The sequence below is a fragment of the Stylophora pistillata genome, chromosome 6, assembly GCF_964205215.1.
Source record: "Stylophora pistillata chromosome 6, jaStyPist1.2, whole genome shotgun sequence".
Taxonomy (NCBI): Eukaryota; Metazoa; Cnidaria; class Anthozoa; order Scleractinia; family Pocilloporidae; genus Stylophora; species Stylophora pistillata.
Window position 1 is genome coordinate 13,475,218 of NC_142524.1, and position 20,946 is coordinate 13,496,163.

Here is a 20,946-nt window from a genome sequence, read left to right on the forward strand (position 1 = left end):
AAGGGAAGACTGGACATGAGAGTCTGTAGGCGAAGCAGTATATAGACCAGAATAGAAGGAACCAAGAGAAGCACAGTGAGCAGCAGAAGAAGAAACAATTGAGCCATCAGGCTCTCTCAGCGCAGAGATGCGACAGTCAGCAGAACGTTTTTTCTCTAAACGAAAAAAATAACGCGAGGAAGTCTCACCTCCCTCAACCCATTTGACTCGCGCCCGAACCTGGGCCCCCTTCGCCACATGAGAATCTAGGCGAGGAAGCTCAGAGAGAGCCGACCGCAGGGGATCCACACAAGAAGTAACCCCCAAATCGACTTTCTCCTGGAGATGTTGAACAAGGCGCACCAAGGCGTCTCTACATGCAGATGTCTTACGGGCCCTACTGGCACAAAAACGGATGGTCAGCCCCTTAATCCGGCTTTTCCCCCTATCCCACCATTTAGCGAGAGAGGGAAAGCGAGGGACAGCAAGACGCCTAGCGGACCATTCCTTCCGGACAAGTTGACAATAATCCTGATCTTCCAAAATTGAGGTGTTGAGCTTCCAGAAGCCAGGGCCAGGTGGGACGACGTCAGGAACAGACACAGACAAACACAAGCCACGATGATCCGAGAATGGACAGACATACACAGAAACAGAGGACACCGATGGGACCCATGCAAAAGGAATCCCAAACATGTCAATACACGATGCCAAACCCCCGTCCCACCTGGTCCAGGTGAACCCTGGAGAAGAGGGGTGGAGGTAACGCCAGATGTCAGTGACGCAACACGCATCAAAAAGATGACTGAGCGAGGAGGAATTATCCCTAGATACAGTGGCAGGAACTGGACCACGTCGGTCTCGAGCCCGGTCAAAGACGGAGTTAAAATCGCCAGCAAGGACCGTAGGTATTGAAGGGTCAATCTTCGAATGTAGGCCATCAAAGAACTGATTTCGTGCAGGGTTGCAATTGGGGGATAGAGACAAACCACCCTAAAGACCTTTTCATGAAAAGAGAATTCACATTGCAAATAGCGACCATCAGCAGACCAAGAATTAAGAAGAGAGAGACAGGGACGATAGAGCACGATGCAGCCACAGGAATGGACAGAACCCGGAGCTAACACAGAAGAGAAACCAGACAAAGAAAACCACAAAGAACATTCAGCCCTAGTAACACAGTGCGTTTCTTGAAGGCAGACAACGTCAACCTTCACAGGGAGAGATCGCAACCACTGCACGAGACCAATCCTTTTAGACTGTTCCCGGATACCATTACAATTTAACGTAAGGATGGAAAGAGCCATCACAAAGCATGAAAGAAGCATCATGACTTTTTCTTAGCCGCACGACTTGCGTTAACCCTAGTAGCAGCCGAAGGGCCCACAGGCAATTGAGGAGTGCCCGGGGTCCTCTTAGCTGGACGGCGCCTAGGAGTCGAGGAGGTAGAGGGCCTTTTGCGTTGGCCAGAGGCCGGTGACATATTCACATCCTGAGAGTCAACAATGGAACCCCAGTCCTGAGGCTCATCTACATTAGGTAAGGTACTATTTTCACTATTTGCATTAGGTTCATTTGCAATTTCATTAACTAAGATAACTTCGCCATTGCCAGCGCTGGCCTTATCGTTAATTATATCACTACTTGCATTGTTAATTATTTCACTACTTGTATCATTAATTATTTCATTATTTGTACTACTTAGCATATCACCATTGCTCAAAATACCCTGAACAACCGACGAGGTGACACTAGCAACTTCATCCAACTGACTGAAGTGCTCGTCATACAATTTAACACCAGACTCCGAGGAGTCTATATCACTAGAGGGAACACTAGCCCCTTGACCAGACACAACTACAATTGGGTCAACAACATCCTCATTTAAATAACCTTGAGAATCAAGCGGGCCCTGCGAGGCAGGAGGAAAGACATCACCACACTCCATCGCAGTGTCCACAGGCTCGGGAGGGGTGGGGTCAGCAACGTTAACATCCGTAGCAGAGAGGGCAGAAACTTCATCAACTGAACCAGCTGGAGGAGGGGGAACAACAACATCCGAGTCCAAAGGCTGTACCGCCTCATCACCAGGAGCTGCCACACTTGGGACAGTAGGAGCTGAGGCCTTGTTCCAGGCGTCGGGGCAAGTCCGAGCAAAATGACCTTCTTTGTGGCACCTTAAACACCTGCCTCTATCAGGGCATGCTGCAGACTTGTGTCCAATCGCTCTACAAATATCGCAGCGGAGGGGCTGGCCACGGTACCAAACCTTACATCTAACCCCCTTGATTGACACAAACCGGGGGATTTCCTTAGTTCGCACCATCGATACAATTCTAGAACCAGTGGAGACCTCGGGCAAGCCCGGCCAAACCTGGTGCCTAACGCTTTTAACTACCCCATAACCTGACAGAGCGGTAGCCACCGTATCATTTGGCCACTCATAAGGGTACCAAGAAACCACAATATTAGTGAACTGGGGGGGAGGGGGGGAGGCTCGATGACTGAGCACTTAACCCCATTGAGGACAACAGAACCCTGTTCTTCAAAAAAGAATTTAGCCACGCCCTCCGTAAAAGTGACCCTGGCTATACGGCCAGGACATTCTTGAATGGAAACTACTTTATGTTGTGATTCCACTGCAAAATAGTCATTGATGTACTTAACCACCTCAGATTGTAAAGTTCGAGCGGGGAAACCAGTACACCGAATGTCTATGGTCCTCTCCAAAGGCGGAGCCATGGAGAAAAAAAGAAAAAAAGGGCAAAGCCCAAAAAGCCCCAAACGGCTGACCCGCCAAGTTCGGACCCAACCAAAAAACAAAGAATTGGATGGGTGACGAACAGCGAAAAAAGAAAAAGACAACTGCAAAGCTTTCCCTCCCGGCAGGTACTCACAAGTGCAGAAAAGGCAAAACGACAAGATACTTACAATTGTCCTGACCAATAATGAGCTCCTCGCCAACAAGAAAGATCCTGCGTCATGTGGGTCTCATCCGTTTTTTTATGTTTAAGGGGGACGGCCAGGCCCCGATGAAGGGAGGTGCAATCCCGCCGACCTACATGTCTAATCCCAACCCATTGGCTGGCGTGCAATGCCTTAGGGATGGAGACCACCATAAACGAGGGTCACCAGACGCGAAACTCGCTGGGGAATCAAACCCCACCTCCCTTAAAAAATACACACTCACTCCCAGAAATTAAACTCACCCGCTCATTACTTAACTAATTATTTTCTTTTGTTTTTCTTTTTATGATCTTAATTAATTACTTTGGGAACTTTTTGCGGCAAAATTCCATAGCAGCCTTAAAGTCCTCATCTCTCATACCAATAAATCGGGGATCTGAAGTCCAACGAAAAAAACGTCTGCGCTGATCAAGCGGTTTACGAGCATCAACCGCAATCTCCCACAGGATTGCACGGTGGTCTGCAGAACAGGCTGCCAGTTCCGGAACTTCACATAGAACATCAGGGCCTCCATTAAGAAGATCGCTCTCGGGTGAAACCGCAGCACTCTTAGACGGGGCTGAAACGGTAACAGGGGAAGCGGGGCATTTCCGGGAAACGGTGGTCCGTAAACCACTGTCGCCAGCCATATCAGTGTTAGCGGGACTAGCAAAATGCTCATGTAAATAAACAATATTGAATGATGACTGTCTTCACAATCTCACCACATGCATGTGGAAATCAACCTTGTGATTTAAAAATGTGATTCACAAATGCAAGTTTGTAATACCCAACACTTGCATTATGATTGTGTTCAAACACTGGCATTGTGTGTCACAACAATTTGCAAACCACTTAGATGTGTCTCAAGAGAAACAAGACACAGCTGGAGAGGAACTAGATGTTTCTCAAAAGACAGTGGAAACTTACTTTTGAGCGCTACTGTATTATTAATACAAAATAAAATGATGTAAATTAGTACATAGTTATCTGAAAGTTCTGGATGATTCCCATCAACTCCATCATCGACCACAGCTACCAATATTCCTCGTCCTGTGTATTTCTTCCACACAGAAGTGATGTTATATGTTGGACCATCAGCTCTCCTCTACAAATGACAGTCAATCTTAAGTATGTTTCAATCATCAGAGATGAAAAAATGTCCTTGAAACCCCTTAGATTTATGTAACTATAATTCAACATATACTTTTACTTAGGCGCAATTGGTCAAAATGTATTACATGATCCAATACCCACCGACTAAAACTGGGGGATACTTGAGGACGGTGACATATTCCCCAATTTTTAAACCTCATGTACAATACAGAAAACTCTGCACTTAAAAATCAATTCAAGATGAGAAAGGTTGTGTGGTTGTTACAGAAGAAAGAACATTTTCTTTATTCATAAAATTGTATCCGAGAACAGTGAAAAGTTGTTGAACATCCCACATAAACATTTTCCTTGCATGTTGAAAAGTATTTGAAGGATGACATAATAAACACAATAGCCTCCACTTGGCACAAAAATATGCTCGCATATTTGTCCTTGGACATTATCTGTTCATTGAAGCCCACAGTTTTCCTGAGCCAGCTTGATCACTCTCAGAAAAGAGATAAATGTCCACCCTTATATATACAATATTGAATACGCAAAGACATACACACTGATAGAATCCACAATCAGATAAATTTAGCAAAAGAATGACAAAACATTAATGCCAATTTACAATTTCATACACTTTACTGGTAAGTGACTGACATTGAAAGTACATGAACATACATACATTTTGATTTGAAACCTGACTGGATACTGACTGAAATGGGACAATTATTTTTCTATCCATACAAAATGAATGAGGGCATGTAAAAAAATGGGAAGAACTAGATTTGGAATTCTAATAGTGATATTATACTTGTCTTATAACAATGGTAAAATTAAAATTAGAAGGTTCATCACGAGCTACTCACAATATACCACTGTTGGCTGTAAAATGGATCACGAAATGTTCTGTCTGAAAAAGATTTATATTTCCTCTCTTTCTGCTGCATGAACCACTCCACCTAAACCAAAAAATAATGAAACTCAAAGGTCAGAGAGAAAGCATTATAAGAGGACAAACAGGATGTAGCTTCTGGTGTCAAGCAGTGTATTCTTACAAAACAAAAGCCTAAACACAAAACTCACCTGCCCATCAGATAATCTCTTAAATGTCATGTAATCACATTGTTAATCAGATGTAAATGTTTAACCCAAATGCGTCTTTACTGTTTAGTGCATTCGCACTTTTGCTATTGCTCTCAGTTATGGGTTCCTCAGTCTGTTGTCAGCAATTTATTCTTAGTTGAAAATGTGCAAAGAAGAGTTACATGCTTTATACTAAAAAAAAGTAGTAACTTATCTTATAGCGATCGCTTAATCAAACTGAAGTTGTTGCCGCTTAATTAGTGGCTAGAATATCTCGCCTTAGTTTTATTTTTAAATGTCTTTATGTTCATATTGATCTAACTCGTTAATTTAATTACTATTTTTCTTTTGTTACGAGTCAGGCACGTCAAGCATGCTCAGGGCTGAACTTAAAGATTTAATAAAAATCATACATCAACATTTCCGGGTTTCTATTTCACTTCACTTACAGAATTTCATCATAGTTATACATAGTTCAATTATTATAATCTCCTAGGATAATTTTTTTTCTTCTAGCCTTAAGTCATCTAGTTTATAGCAGTATAAGGAGATGGATAAAGGAAAAAACCCATGTGACACGTTGTAATTTAACCCAACATGTTTTACAAGCATGAATCACTCAGAGCTCAAAGCAGAAGCAATATGCTATATCATTAAAGTGGACAGCCTGAAGTATTAGGTAAAACAAGGTACGGCAACTAAGTCGATTGCAGAAAATAATGATTTATTGCTTTGGCTCAAAGATAATATTTCACTTCTAACTTTAACTACTGCATGTAAATAACAAATGCACATGCAAAGTATATAGCTAGCAGTGCTTTAAATAGAAGCTCATTTGAAAAGGGAGTTTATGGGGTTGGTTCATTTGAATAGTCAATCTGGGTGGTCATGGACTAGGGGAAGTAAGCTTAAACCACGGCCATTAAGGGGAAGTTACAAGAGTCGTCAGTTGTTGCTCCATGACATGGATCTGGGATAAGATCTCATAGTTAGGAACACGCAACTTTTTACTATTTGACAGACACAATAGACATTTGTATATTAAATAAACAAAATTTTAGGTGAAACTCTAACCTTGGGGTCCATGTCCAGCTTTTTGTCAATATCTTCAGACAAGAAAGACTTTCCCTCTAATCTGTGATTTAATTGTGGTCTTTTTAAGGTGTGGTAGTCCTCAAAGAGCTATGAATGAAAACATCATCAAATTCTTTCAATGATATAAAATACCATTATGGCACGTCCCTAAAATGGGGTTTGGAGTCTGGGACTATGATAAATTTTGGGTTGCTTTTATATTAGACTCAGAATGGGGGATGGCCATTATGTATAAAGCAGAGTTTAATTTTTTTGATAAGAAAAGCCAAGAAAACTATTGCAAGATATTTGGGCAGACAAAAAGGCCATTTCTTTAACTAGCTCCTTAAAGCAACACAATTTCACAAACATTTTGGCTTGTTAATGAGCTGAAACTCATTTATGCACACCTGAAAGCTTGTCTTGTACAAATTGTGCTTAAATGTCTCTCTCGACATTTCTTGCATCTAGAATCATTTTATTTCCCATATATATTTAAGTCTGGTTACAGTATATGTAAATTGCAACATTTTTTAATTTCATTAACCTCTGTTTAGCTCATGTCAACTGACTATTTTGCTTTTTTGTATTGGCATTAATTGTATCACATCCTGGCCCTTCAAAAGATCTAAAATAAACTCAGTACTTTTCCAAAGCATTATTATCAAAATTTGAAGGGTAAAATGAGACAATTACTCTATTAGTGCTTGATGCAGTTGATATGTCATTGATTACCGCCAACTTAGTCACACCCAATGCAGGCTCGTGAAATATCGATAAATATCGATACGATATGCTTTACTTTTGTTACAGCACGTGTGATAATGATAGTAATAATAATGATGATGATGATAATGTAGATACTTTTAACTTACATTTATTTTAATTAATTTACATTTATAGCTAATATATTTTATTTAATTTATTATTATGTTATAATATTGTAAACTGCTGGTATAATAAGATGTGTAATTAGGTTTTTGAATTTTAAATTTAAATTTTAAAATTCTTGGATTGTAAAAATGTGTAATTCAGCCCTTGGGCTGCAATACTTTTGAGATTAAACTATCTAACTAATGAAGCTGACCTCAGTTACCAAGTAAGCTGACACTGAAGTGAGTGTCATGAACACTTCCACAAAAAAAGGGGAATTTTCTCTTCCGGGGATAGCAAAAAAGATTCGTCAAGTAAAAGTGAAAGAAGGATTCTAATCACTGTCATAACTGATAACTAAATTTATTCCTGCTAACAGAGCGACATATCTTTTAAATAATATAGTATTAAGCAGACCACAGATCAATCTGCAGCGAATCAGCCGCTAACAACAACCCGACGCTATAAAGATTTTCCAAGCTTATACATGTACATTCAGTAGCTGTCTTGATTTTGCTCGCACTTGAAAATTATTAAAAAAGTAACGGCGTTACGGTTCCCGTCCATTCGAAAAATAAAAACTTTTAGAATCCACTCAACCAACCATAGTAAGCTAGAAATTGAACAATCCTCGTACGATAGCGAACGGTTATCTCGAAAAGTGAAAAACGCATCGCAAGAAACAACTTACATGTTTGTCGTAGATAAAACCATGTTTAACAGCTAACTCCTTTGCTTTTTGTAAACTACCACGAATTTTCACAGCCCAGATGTTAGTGTAGGCATGTGAAGGGAAAATTTCAGTAACACTGAAGGCTAATAAAAGAAGAGAGCACAAAATTATTTCCTTGTCACCCTCCATTTTTGAACATTTTGACTTCCTGATTACCTGTTTTGCTTTTGTTTCGTTTGGTACACGTGATGTGCTGAGCAGCCTGGCACTCTTCAGGTCACGTACCGATTCTTTCGCAAGTACAATGGGAGGGGTGGGTGAGGAAGCGAGACTTCAAAGATGCGTTTTCAGAAGAAAGGTTGCTTTAACCCGCACAACCAAATTTTCTTGCCTCCTACGGTGCACTGGTGTAAATACTTATCTTGTAACACTTGTGATACAAAATGACGTGACCTGAATTACTTATGGCTGCTGGTTCTGATTTTAGAAGCACGTTCAATCTTCGCATTTGCAAGGAGGAAGAATTGACCTTTCACCGCTTTACTTTCAGCCGTTCCGCCGTCAATATTGAAAGAGGAAATATGGTTGTACTATTTCTCTTTTGAATCTATTTATTGCTTTGAGGCAAAGAAGGAGAGTTCAAAGAAAAATTTTGCCGCAAGCGTTTCGTGTTGTACGACTGCACAGTGTTAGAAGACGTGTAATTATTTTCGTGCCCGGTACCCAAAACCTGCCGACTGCCGAAAAGTGTCAGCTGTTTCCTGTCCATGCTTCAGACATCAGGGAAGTGTGGCTATATGCTAAAATATGTTACGGCAGATTCTATTTTTATCATCCTTTCTATCCCTTTAGCTCGCGGGCTCACTGCGCAAAATGTCAGTACTAAATATAGGGCTATTTTTAAAGTCATACATTTTGAATATGTTCCGCTGTCCCCATTTAACACAGGTAGCCCGATTTCACAAAATAAGCCCTCGTAAACACACAAATATGTTTATGCTGTGCAGTGGCCGAGAGATAACGATTTTTACGGGAATAAGCGTTGGCATTCTTTACCTTAAAATCTGGACCAGTTTTGAATAAACAACAAACTCACTTCGGTTCTTTGTCTGCATTTTGTGAGTTCCTTGGCCGGCTTTAGGGCCGTTTAGCCTAGTTTTAAAACATCTTCGCACTTCTCTATTAATATAATCATTTTTATCATTTTTTAGGTCACTGTGAAACGCCGTTTTACGAAACGAAACGAATCGAAACTAGACGAGATATAACAAAACTAAAGGAATAATTCCGATATATTTTCTAATATAGTAGGATAACTTTCACAAGGATTTTGGAGAAATCGATGTTTCATTTTAAACATAATTACCAATTAGAATATAAACAGATGTTGGCCTTCTCATATTATTCCTTTCGTTTCGTTATTATATCTATCTCGCCTGGTTTCGTTTCGTTTCGCTTCGCCTGTAGAATAATAAGCCGTACGCTAACCAAGGAACCCAAACAAAACGCTGTGAATTCGCTCCGAACGTCCGGGAACATAATATGTGACTATTTCAGTCTAAAAAATGAATTAAAAAAAATTAAAAAACAAAAACAAACAAAAAACAGTAATGAATATGTATACTAACTGTACGATTTCACGGCGGTAGTTAACCGTGTAAAATCTTCCAGTATTTATATTTCCGACTGAAAGAAACTACGCCGTTAGCTAACGGCGTAAAATCTTCTAGTATTACCGACTGAAAGAAATTACGCAGTTAGTTAATGGCGTAATATCTTCCCGTAAATATATTACCGACTGAATAAAAATTACACTGTTAGATAATGGCGTAAAATCTTCCTGTGAATGCACTACCGACTGAAAGAAATTACGCCGATAGATGAATTAAAATCGGCGTAAAATCCTTTAGTATATATATTACCGACTCAAAGGAATTACGCCGTTAGCCAGTTAAGGGCGTAAAGTCTTCCAGTATATACATTACCGACTGAAAGAAATGACGGTTAACGGCGTAAAATCTTCCAAGATAAAATGCAGACTGAGAATTTAACCTGTTTTTTTTTTTGTCTGATTCATGACGCGAGAACATGTCATCTTACAATTTACAGAGCGTCATGCAATCGCTTCACCGTGATCATCCTTCACGATCATTTGCACTGTTGTGAAAAACTCATATATTTTGTTTTAAAAATGCGGCCATTGAACTCGTTTTTTAATAAGCGGCTAAAATCGTTCTTAACTAGAATTTCAAGCCTTCCTATGGTATTGTCACTTCGCGCGCGAGATGTTAGTGTTGAAACAAATTCAACAATGTTGCAAATGATCGTGAAAGATGATCGCGGTAAAGCGATTGCGTGACACTTCGTAAGTTGTAAGATGACATTCTCACATATCAGACGAAATACATTTTTAATTCTCAGTCTGCATTTTGTATTGACCGGAAATGGAATTGAAGGCCGGCCTACCAATCAGCTAGCGATCACACGGCTCGGGAGAAAGGGCCTACAGAAAGAAAGTTGCCTTTTACCAGTCAAAGGGCCCTTCGACCCAGCTCATTCATGTACCCGTCCAATTTGCATCCTTTTCTTTCGTTTAATGCAAAATTGGTTCCTTCGTTTAATGCAGTGATAACCAAGTTTTAAAAATCAAAATGCACAAGCGTATTTAGAAATTTTAGATACTTTTAAGTGCGTAATTCAATGATTTAAGATTACTGTTGAGGAAATGTGTACCGTATGTACCTCACAAGCTAGATAGTCCTCTTTAACCTGCAGTGCAGGGCGGGTTAACGTTAAGAAGCGCGCGATCGTTTATTTTACCGGCCATGTTTAATTTGGTGTCAGAGACAACGGTAGGGGGACGGGGCTCCCCCACCCTTCTCCTTATTTTTGACCGTCCTTGCCCCCTTAGCCTCCCCTTTAGTACAAATTTCTTTCTCTTCCCAGCCTCCCGCTGCCCGTAAAATCAAAGATGACGGCCATTTGCGCTAAGAAAATACTGAGCAATCGCGCGCCCAAATTACGCCTGCTCTGCAGAGTAAGCCCTCTTTTGTGGGTTTCATGGGCAATAACTGGGATCACTGGCATTGTTGCTCTATTGACATGAAGATCAGGCCAAAACTTATTAGGCATGACAGAATCTTTGAGAAAGTTAGTACAAGCTTTTGGCACTAGAATTTCTGGAATGCTTTGGGTAACCAGTTGAGCCATGATCGGTCGATGTAGTGTTGCTTTGAGTTTATCATAGTTGATTAATAAATAAAAAAGTCCATTTTTGTAATAAAAGAAATTTGATAACTATAACATTACATAAAACTTCCAGGACGATGGAAAACAAGGTAGATTAAGTCCATAGAAAATTGTACCCTTAAAGCTTTATCTTCAGGCAACACTTAGAGCACATTATGTTAAAAGTTCCATAATTAATAAACAAGATATATTTGATCCTTCTTGGAAAGTTGATTCGATTTTAGATGTGTAATTTTCATAAATTTATTATTCATTAATCTTATACATTTTTTTCGTCTCAAGTCAACTATTGTTTACCACGAACTCGCATGCCTCGCTGGCTCACACTTTTTAACAACTTGATCCTTGTTCTGTGCAATAGAAAACCGACATGGTATTGATTTCTCTCACAAAAATCACCTAAGCTTTCCCCGATACCGACTGATAATTCACGGTTTCATTCAAGATAGGGTTGATGGTCATTACACTTGAAGTTTCTTTCAGTACATCTTACCATGACAGGGTGAGATTTTTGACAACCGTGATCTTCGAACAGAATTTTATAACGGTAATCTGTGGTATCTGGAATTTATTTATTTATTTATTTATCAACCATATTTTTTAGCAGAGATGCCCAGTTCAGTATATGCTGGGTTAAATGGGGCTCTGCAAACCCACCCCAGAGGAGGACATCCATCACACAGTAATCTCGTGTGTGGGAAATTAACATCTCCTACCCCAACCCTGCAGGAGACGAGACCTCCATTTATTCGTCCCTATCCAAGAAGACTAGAATATCTAACCATTTCTTGATGTTATAGAAAGGTAACATGTTCTTCTCAATTATTTTTAAGACCTTGAGTGTTGGTCCGGCCGGGGCTCGAACCCTCGACCTCCCGCACAACTGTCCAGCGCTCTATCCATTGAGCTAACCGGGAGGCGGTTAGCTCAATGGATAGGTGGTTAGCTGGAACTTGTTCTTGTGGACTTACGTTCATTAAGCGAAAAGCTAATTTTTTCATTTCTTTATCTTTGATGTTATCTCTCTGGTTGGGATAAAACCAAAGTACTCGAGCTAATACAAGAGACCAAAACAAAGTTAAAAGAGCAACCTTCCTTGGTGGTCTATGTTGCGAGTGGAAGCGTGTAACCTTGGTCCTCAAAGGTTTGAACATATTGGTTTCTAACAGTCTGAATACATATAATATTTGCAAATTTTTAGAAGTTGCAAGATTATTATTTGAATTTAATAACATTACTACAGAATAGAAACATTTCTATTCTCTGCATAATTGAGCCTTAGCGTTGGTGAAGAGGTGGGGTGCAGGGGGATAATATGTGAAATCACTTCCGTCTACAGTCCACAACTACCGTCTACATCTGATCCACCATGTTACGACGATAACTCAAATATCGCGCATGCGCATGAATGAGCTAAAAAATTGGCGGTAAAAATTCAGCACTTTGAGTAGGGCATTTGAACACAAAAAGTGCAAATGCCCGGAGGGATGTTCGAGTGTCGAATCGATCTACGTATTTAAAGATAAGACTTGACGGTTCTGGTTCAAATTCCCAACCCCTCAAAGGCAGAGTTCAAATTTCCCTCTTTCTGGGACGGAGAAAAAAATTTTTGCTTGGTACCAATTTTGTCTTTTAATAAACTGAAGGGTTGTCTTTTATTCAACAAACATTAGAATGAATCCCTATTAATAAAGATATGGATAACTCAAGAACCAGTTGAATGTTACTTCTTTAATGAACATAACTGTGTTTAAACTGGAATTTATCAAGATTAAAAAAAAAAACCAGGTTACCACAAGGAAAATCTTACGGTCTCCCATCCAAGTTGGAGCCATGGCCAACATGGCTTGAATTCATTGTAAAGAGAGAAACATTAAGTGGTTCGCATCAGCTGTACGGTCATTTATTTTCTTTAAAATGACTTTCGGAAACAAATCGGTTCTTAAAAAAAAAAAAAAATGGACTCAAGCTTTATCTCAGGAATGGATAGATAAAGCAGACCATTTCGTCTTTCCGCCCGCGTGAGACAAAGAAACTAGGTTCTGAGTCCCCATGAGAAGTTCGTATGCGACTCGTGTGTCTCAAATGAGCCCTGTAATTACCCAATCACCACTGAGTTTTCTGTTGCTCAGTGTTAGATTATTCTAGCACAATATCTGAAGGACGGAAGTTGGATTCCTCATGAGAACTCTGAACTTTTCCTTTGTCCCATGCTTTAAAGAAAACGAAAACATATCTTTTATAACCAGTCTTCTTTTTCAACAGATTTTGTAACCAAACATGCGTCTGTTCACAGCTGACTTATTTCCGGAAGAAACTTCTATTAGATTTTTCCTTGAAATTCGCATTTCTTTTCTTTTTTTCCACATCGTAGATTTCCTTGGGTTTTTGATAAGAGAGGGACAATTAAGGCATTAAGAATTAGCTAATTACTTATTATAATGTAGGAATTACTTGATTTTTTCCAAGGATTGGATAACTAAGGTTATTACATGAAAAGTATGGAATATTTAGCTCAACACGAGAGACAAGTCTTCCGACACGCTCTCTTGACCCAAGATTCAGAACATGATCCATCGTTGAAATACTTTTGGCACCATGAATCTGTCAATGCATTCTTGCAAGCTGAAAAAAAGGTATCAGGCACTCTTGTTTAAAATTTGATGGAAATTTTGACGATAGCCCCCATCAGAGAAGAGGTTATGCTAGGGGTAAACAGCCCTTCGACCGTTCTTAACTGAAGCAACAAATCTTTCCCCAGCTCTTTCAATGAGTATGCACCAGTTATGTTGCCGCCACGGCAACCGATTTTTCACGCAAATTTCGAAATTCTTCGTGTCAGATGAGAAAAAGCTCATGAAAACTGAAGTGCCCCCACATCTTTGGCGTAGAATTGAACAATATGTTCCAATTACAATCGCCGAACCTAATAAACTTTCTCTATTGTACCATTCCTTTAACGCATGATTAATTTTTTTGATATAACTATTGACGGCCACTGAGACAAACCTGGACATAATCCACACCTCGCTTGACACATCCCACGGATTGATGGATTCGAACACAATCCATCATCAAAGTGCTTTTGGCATAACTCTTCAGCTGCAATGTTCGCACACACTGAAACAAGACATTGAAAGAATTTATCGAAATGTTTAGCAAAAGGTTGAACAAGAACAAATCAGTTGGTGAAAATTCTATTAGCTTTCTCTAAAAGAGTGATTGAAATCCGAGGGCTCTTTCACAGGACGTAGCATTGCTATGTTAACCACATATGTCCAATGAAAATAATAATTTGTCGAGAGATCATCAAGAAACAAACTGGAAACAAGGAGTAAAGCATAGTACATGGAGTGTCTATATCACCGAGGAATTGGATGAACAATTATCAAGTAAATACAAGTTTTTAAGCCAAGCAACCTCAAGAACTCATGAATAATTCTCTTCCCACCGGAACGATTTCACGGCTGCTTGTATCAGTTTGCACTTGTCAGATGCCGAACAGTTTGCAAAAGAAGATATTCACCTGGGCAACTTTGTGTGTTGCATTTCCTTGATTGTGTATATGGTCCCCGTCTGCGACAGTTTCCTCTTCCCCTTCATGAACGGGAACGTTGCTGAGTCCCACCTGCGCATGTCCGCGTGCAAGAAGACCAGGGGCTCCATTGTGAATATTCACCATGAACAGATACAGCTGGAAATCAATATAGTCGATTCACTTTTCGGTTATGATATATCACCGATGCATTTTTTTAATGCCACCATCAGGAATTTTAGTAAAATGGAGCTACACAGTCATTTAGTTTGGTTAGTAAGCGTTCCTTTAATAACTTTTATTTAATATTTTCCATTATTATATGGCTGTGTCTCACAAGGACTGGGACTGCGAATTCACGAATTAAATCAATATTGAAAGCGGTCCAGATTTTCCCATCTAGACTGGCATCTAGACCGGTCTAGAAAAAAAAGGTACAAAGAATATAAAAAATTGGCATATAAGACACAGCCATATAATAAACATCTTATTAACCGAGCTAGGTCGGTCTGTATGGGAGATTCTTGACCTCGGTCGCTGGTACAGACCTCACTGTGTTCGGTCTGTACTGGCGACCTCGGTCAAGATTCTTCCATACAGACCTCCCGCTCGGTTAATAAGATGTTTATTATATAGAGCTCGAATCGAACAGATTGTTATAAAGAGAAGCCGAGAAGTGGAATACTGCTGACCTAATCCTCGCTTGAGGAGAAATATTCTGACTAATTTCGCAATGGTGAGTTGGACACCTCAATTTTGCTCAAAAATCCAGAAAAGAATTATAGAATTATAGGGTTTTTATCGCAGACACTCCTACTCATAAGGTGAATTCTAATTTTTGAAGAAACCCTTGCCTTGACGACCTTAATCGAGTTATTTTACACCAGTTGTCGTCCTTTTTTGATATTTTTCTTACTTGGCTGGAAATCTGCGATTGGTTAAGGTTTCAAAAAACACTTGAATGAGAAGTTCAAATTAACAGTAGCAGTAACACATTCAAGGGAATACATCAATAAGACAAACCTGGACATAGACCACAAGTCTTTCGACACATTCCACGGACTGATGGATTGGAACACAATCCATCATCAAAGTACCGTTGGCAAAGCGTGTGTGATGCAATGTTCCCACAGACTGTAATAAATTATGCATGAAATATAGGCTCTACTCCTAAGTACTTAAATGAGTAAACAAATGCGTGGCAGTTTTTAAGCGAGTTTTTTGCAATCTTGACTGTTACGACCTTAATTGGTTTCTGGTGCAGAAGGCGACAAACGTACCCGGGGGGGTACTCCCTTATAAGGGCTTAATGGGGACGTGCGGCCAGCCAGGGTATGTTTTTCGAGATTTTTGTCTTAAACAGGGTATCGAATTTATCATTTTTTGTCTTAATCAGGGTATCGATTTATCAATTTTTGTCTTAAACAGGATATCTTTTCTTGGAAGATAAACAGCAAAATTTTTACAAGGTCTAATTTTAATTAATATTGAATTATGTTGATTTTGGCATTGATTTCAGGCACATTAAATGTCTTAAACAGGGTATCAAAAATAGGGATTCTGTCTTAAACAGGGTAGGAAAATCAGCGATATTTGTCTTAAACAGGGTCAGGGTATGAGGGGCCGCGCCGCACCTTCCCACCCAGGAATATATCGAGTACCCCCCGGGAAAACGTACTAAACCACCGGAGATTTCTTTAATCTTTATTGTACTTGATTAGAAGATTCTGAAGAGTGGATCTCTGTGGTTTGGGAGAACTAATACGATGAAGCTTAATTCAATGTTAGCAGTACTGACGCTGATCGCAACTGAAATCAAAACCTAAAAAATCTAGTCCTAAAACGAACAATTCATGAACTGTCAAATAAAGGAAAACGAACTATTCATGAGCTGTCATATATAGGATACCGCAATCGCTTAACTATTTAAAACCATAGAGAAACATAGAAAAATAATCACGCATTGTTCAAAGTCACGCAACGAAATTAGAACTGTTCGTTTTCATAACAGTTTCCTATCCCAGGTGTCAAACTTTGTGATATTTGTCGTATTTACTCCTCATACAATTGCAAATACTAAGTGTTTTGGTAAGAATTCTTTAGTAAGAATTGTCTCAGGTTGAAAAAGCACTTGAAGGAGAAATTCAATTTAACAGTAAAAGTAACACAATCTCACACTCAGGGTAATACTTCAGTAAGACAAACCTGAACATAGACCACAAGTCTTTCGACACATTCCACGGATTGATGGATTGGAACACAATCCATCATCAAAGTACTGTTGGCAAAGTGTGGGTGATGCAATGTTCCCACAAACTGTAATAAATTATGTAGAGTGTGGTCAGCTACGTTTTATTTAAACACCTGATGATAAATCTGAATATATCCCTTCACTTTTTCCTCCTAATATGCTATATGCAGGTTCAGAGAATGGCAAGAACTGGAGCAAAATGAGCCTCGGCTGCAAGTATATTGCAATTTTTTTTCTGAAGTTGATAACAGTTTGAGACAGCTTCCATTGTTCAAACCTTGATATATGCATGTTCTTCGACACATGTTCTGAAATGATGGATTGGAGCAGTGTCCGTCATTAGAGTACTGGATGCATAGCAGTTCATTGACCCTCTTTTAGCGCTAATAGGACAGAGTAAGTGTTATGCCTGCAATTGGACTGACAGCAGAAAAGGACTGTACACCGGCTCATGCCAGTGTAATTGTACAGTACACATGATCGTGCACTATTGACGTTATTTTTGCCTAGTTTTCTGTCGTACTTTATGAACAAGGATAACCGATTTCTAGTTTGTGCCTGGAATTTTGTCATTGTTTTGATTTAATCGGTAACAAAATTTTTATAATCCAATTCTGCCCGTAAAAAAAAAAGTAATTAACAAATCGGACTCCAGTTTCGCGCTCGTCTGATATTCTTTAAGTCACTCGCATGATTATGGACCGAACTGGACTGAATTCAGACTTTCCAAACAGATCGATAAGCGCCGTTGTTTTATTATTTACCTGAACGAGTTCGTCTCCCGCCCGTTCTTCTTCTGACATCAACCGCCTCAGAACTTAATCTAACTTCAAACTTACGGATGACTGGAAACTGATCGCAGAAATCTTGTATTTCGGGCCCTAGGAGAGTTTTGTCGACTTGTTGCGGTAGAGCTTGGAACTTTTGATCAATGATCTTGCGTATGGAAGGAGATTTGGTCTATGATGAAAAAGGGAAAAATGATCACCATCTTCATCAGTTGCTTAAATTTTCAAGGAAAAATATCTGAAAACTGAACTGAGTAGCATCATTTTCTTCAATACAACCACTAATGATTGGCATCTACAGGACTATCACAGTATCATTTACTTTCCAAACAGGTTCATTATGAACGAAAAAGTGGCAACTTACCCAAAGATAATACCCTACCTTTCTCAAGTTTACCGGCAATAGTTCCATATAACATTTAGATTCATTTTTTGCGCGACGCACCAATATTCCCTGGAACACAATGAAACATTGTTTAAGCTTGAGGAGGTTGCAGCATAGCTAGAACATGGTTGGGTGAGATTTTCCTTGTATGAACTGGCCTATTCCGCGTCGAGAACAAAACATTTCACCACAAGCAAAAACCGAGAGGAGAAAAGATTGAAAACAGATTACTGAATTCCTTAAAGTGAGGGCTCAATTAAAAATGCATCTAATAGAACGCACCCCCCCCCCCCACCCAAAAAAAAAACTAATAAAAATAAATCTGCCCACTCTGCAACTGTATGGTGTATCAGTAAATTGAGTGTAATTGCCGTCAATACCAGGCAGATAAGAAATCATGCATGGACGGAAGCTCGTGTAATATTCGATTAAAGAATGTTTTCAAACGAAACAAAAACTCGAACAAAAACTGTCTCAGTTTACCTCTTTCAAGTCATATAGATAGTCAACCTCAGTCAGTCCATCGTGAGCCGGAACTTGGAAGTACTCAACATTGTTTTTCTCATCAAACTTTGCTCCCTTCTCCTTGATGAGAACTCTGAACTCGTCCGAGTTTACAAGGTCTACGATATTCCCGTTGGGAATCTATGAAATAGGAACAAAAGAAAAAAATGCTGAAAAGCTCAATAGCGCGTTTATAGGCCCACGTATAACGCTTTAAAGTGCTACTGAAACGTAATTTTCATATCCGAGATTTTTGCAAAATAATAGAGTTTGAACGTTATTTGCAAACGCTGTGTACTTTTTTTGGGCCAACGCATAGCCGAAAGTACATGTTTAACCATTCGAAGTTGACCGGCTGAGATCAAAACTGGCGGCCTTCTTGGCGCGGCCAAAACAGCCATGTGACATCACTGGTTGTGTACTTCTGTGAAAGAAGGGTAAAAGCATGGAGTGTGGCTTGCATGTTGGGAGGCCGAAAAAGAGGATTTCGGGCAAAATGCCATCCTAGTCTTATTTATCGGCGGCCACATCGGCATCTTGGCTATCTGCGAGAGGTTCGCCTGGATAGGGAGCAAAATTCCCGACTGATACCGAGAACGAATCTCTACCAGTCTATTTAGTTAATTGGCAACTGACGAGATCCACAAGATTAGGATCGAAACCGCGGTCTTGCCTGACCATCTACGGAAAATTTCGAAAGACATTATAACGGCAGATGGGCTACTAAACGCCCCGGGCCAAAGCAATGCCATTCAGAGAATGAAGAAAACATGGAAGCCTCATACGACACCGCCACTCAAGATGATCTACTCGGCAAGTCTGAGGATAACGAACAAATCCCTCTGTACCAAATGCCTAGCAGAACATGCCCAGAACCCCTACAATATAGGGCGAGGGCCAAAATAAGAGCAGACGAGGATTTCAAAAATGAGATAAAGCAAATCCTTAATAACGCAGAGCAAGAAACAGTAAAGGCGATCATGTGCTTCTATGAACGTGAAATCGGTCGTTTTCATACCGAAAAAAAGAAAAGAAAACGAGCCAAAACGGCTGGAACACTGAACACTAAGAACTGTAGAACGATCGAATCAGCGCGCGTTGCGCTAATCTAGATAAGCTGAAAGCAATCAAGACAACTTAACGATCGAGACAGTCACAAAAATAGCTGTACATCTACAAAGGCGAACGATTCGAAAAAGACGCAATCCCTGATGTGCGTACTCAGTGCCACACATAAAGCAAATTCTCATGAAAAACTGGCATTTAATAGAAACACAACCAGTACTGAGCGAACTATACAAGAATCCACCGCTCGTATCTTACAAAAGAGGGCGGTCGCTCAAAGACATACTCGTGAGGGCTAAACTTTGAAAAGGCCACTCAAAACACACGCTTAGGAGTCGTGTAGGCCTGTCAACCCCATTTTACGCCACCATCTTCCTCTTCGCTACTGGAGACAACTTCGCTTCGTTCAGAAGAAGATTCACTTAACAAAACTTCAATATCTGCCATCTCCCTCGCCCACGAATACAAACAAACAGTGAGTGAAATAAACCACGCTATCGGAGTGAACACAACCAGTGACGTCATCAATCCATTTCGCTCGGTACCAGGGCCCGGACATGGTTTTGTGTAAAATTTTTGATTTGAACGGTTAAAAAAGATATCTTTCGCTTCTTTTTGGCCAAAGCAAATTATCTCACGATGATCAGCATATTCAAAACTACAGGTTAGAGCAAATATTTCAGATACGAAAATTTCGTTTCTGTAGCACTTTAACATCATTTCAAAGCTATCCAGTCTTCATTCGGACGTCATTTACATCATCATTTTGAGTGTGGATCGTGGAAGGAATTAACAAGAGCTTGGTGTTCAGACCTATTTTGTGACGTGAGACATGTGTTAAGCGCGAAGAAGTAAATAACTACTTACTAAAGAGGCACTTGTAAGGAAAGTGCAAAGGTAATAGTTGAAAACAATCGCAGCAAACGAAAAACTCTGAAAGAAAACAAGAGGATTCCTTTATTAGTTACAAACTGATTTAAATGAACTTTTCATCATAGTTTAATACAGTTTATAAGGTGAAGATTAAATAACGGGGAGATATTTTTAATAACATACGCAAAGGTATTTTTTTGACAACGATGTGAATTCCCCATAACTATATTCTCGATAGTTTTTCAGAGTGCTGTTTTGGACTCGTTCCTTTTCTGATGAAATGCAGGTAAAGATTTATGAAAAAAATAAAAATTTAACTACAGCTCACCATTTCGATGAAGGTAATCCAACCTCACTAGCTTTCAACAGTCTCGTGAACAATCAGAATAGCTCTCGTTTAAAATGGAGCAGCTCTTGCTTTTATACCGTTCTTTATAGAAATGAAACTACAAATAAGGACAAATATACATCGTAAGCAGCAGAGGAAGTAATAGCTCAGTGGGAAATTTCTATCATAGCCAGCACTTAGTGCTGATAATATGCTGAAACTTCAGAATTAATCAC

General features: G+C 39.6%; 4 protein-coding genes across 7 annotated transcripts in view; all 4 read right to left on the bottom strand.

Moving 5' to 3' along the window:
* LOC111326494 (abscission/NoCut checkpoint regulator) overlaps window positions 1-20,946 on the bottom strand; it is a 152,091-nt gene that overhangs the window by 94,226 nt on the left and 36,919 nt on the right. The window lies entirely within an intron of this gene.
* Window positions 1,307-3,336, bottom strand: LOC148728361 (uncharacterized). The gene has a single exon (XM_088762594.1). The coding sequence runs from the start codon at window positions 2,303-2,305 to the stop codon at window positions 1,307-1,309; it is 999 nt and encodes a 332-aa protein (XP_088618720.1). The 5' UTR covers window positions 2,306-3,336.
* On the bottom strand, window positions 3,519-9,785 carry LOC111326490 (furin-1-like). 2 transcript variants are annotated; one of them, XM_022930501.2, is made up of 4 exons: window positions 7,751-9,758; window positions 6,187-6,294; window positions 4,896-4,988; window positions 3,596-4,033 (listed from the first exon to the last, which is right to left on the bottom strand). In XM_022930501.2, the coding sequence occupies exons 1-4, from the start codon at window positions 7,919-7,921 to the stop codon at window positions 3,740-3,742; spliced, it is 666 nt and encodes a 221-aa protein (XP_022786236.2). In that variant the 5' UTR covers window positions 7,922-9,758; the 3' UTR covers window positions 3,596-3,739. The 2 variants fall into 2 exon arrangements, with proteins under 2 accessions (XP_088618721.1, XP_022786236.2); XM_088762595.1 differs by lacking the exon at window positions 6,187-6,294 and having other exon boundaries at window positions 3,519-4,033; window positions 7,751-9,785.
* On the bottom strand, window positions 12,694-20,913 carry LOC111326497 (uncharacterized). Of its 3 annotated transcripts, XM_022930508.2 has the most exons (9): window positions 20,711-20,888; window positions 20,377-20,442; window positions 18,424-18,585; window positions 17,938-18,009; window positions 17,532-17,727; window positions 16,722-16,832; window positions 15,540-15,650; window positions 14,508-14,675; window positions 13,991-14,101 (listed from the first exon to the last, which is right to left on the bottom strand). In XM_022930508.2, the coding sequence occupies exons 1-8, from the start codon at window positions 20,711-20,713 to the stop codon at window positions 14,581-14,583; spliced, it is 816 nt and encodes a 271-aa protein (XP_022786243.2). In that variant the 5' UTR covers window positions 20,714-20,888; the 3' UTR covers window positions 13,991-14,101; window positions 14,508-14,580. The 3 variants fall into 3 exon arrangements, with proteins under 3 accessions (XP_022786244.1, XP_022786243.2, XP_088582054.1); XM_022930509.2 differs by lacking the exons at window positions 17,938-18,009; window positions 18,424-18,585; window positions 20,377-20,442; window positions 20,711-20,888 and adding an exon at window positions 12,694-13,606 and having other exon boundaries at window positions 17,532-17,704; XM_088725928.1 differs by lacking the exons at window positions 13,991-14,101; window positions 14,508-14,675 and having other exon boundaries at window positions 15,556-16,832; window positions 20,711-20,913.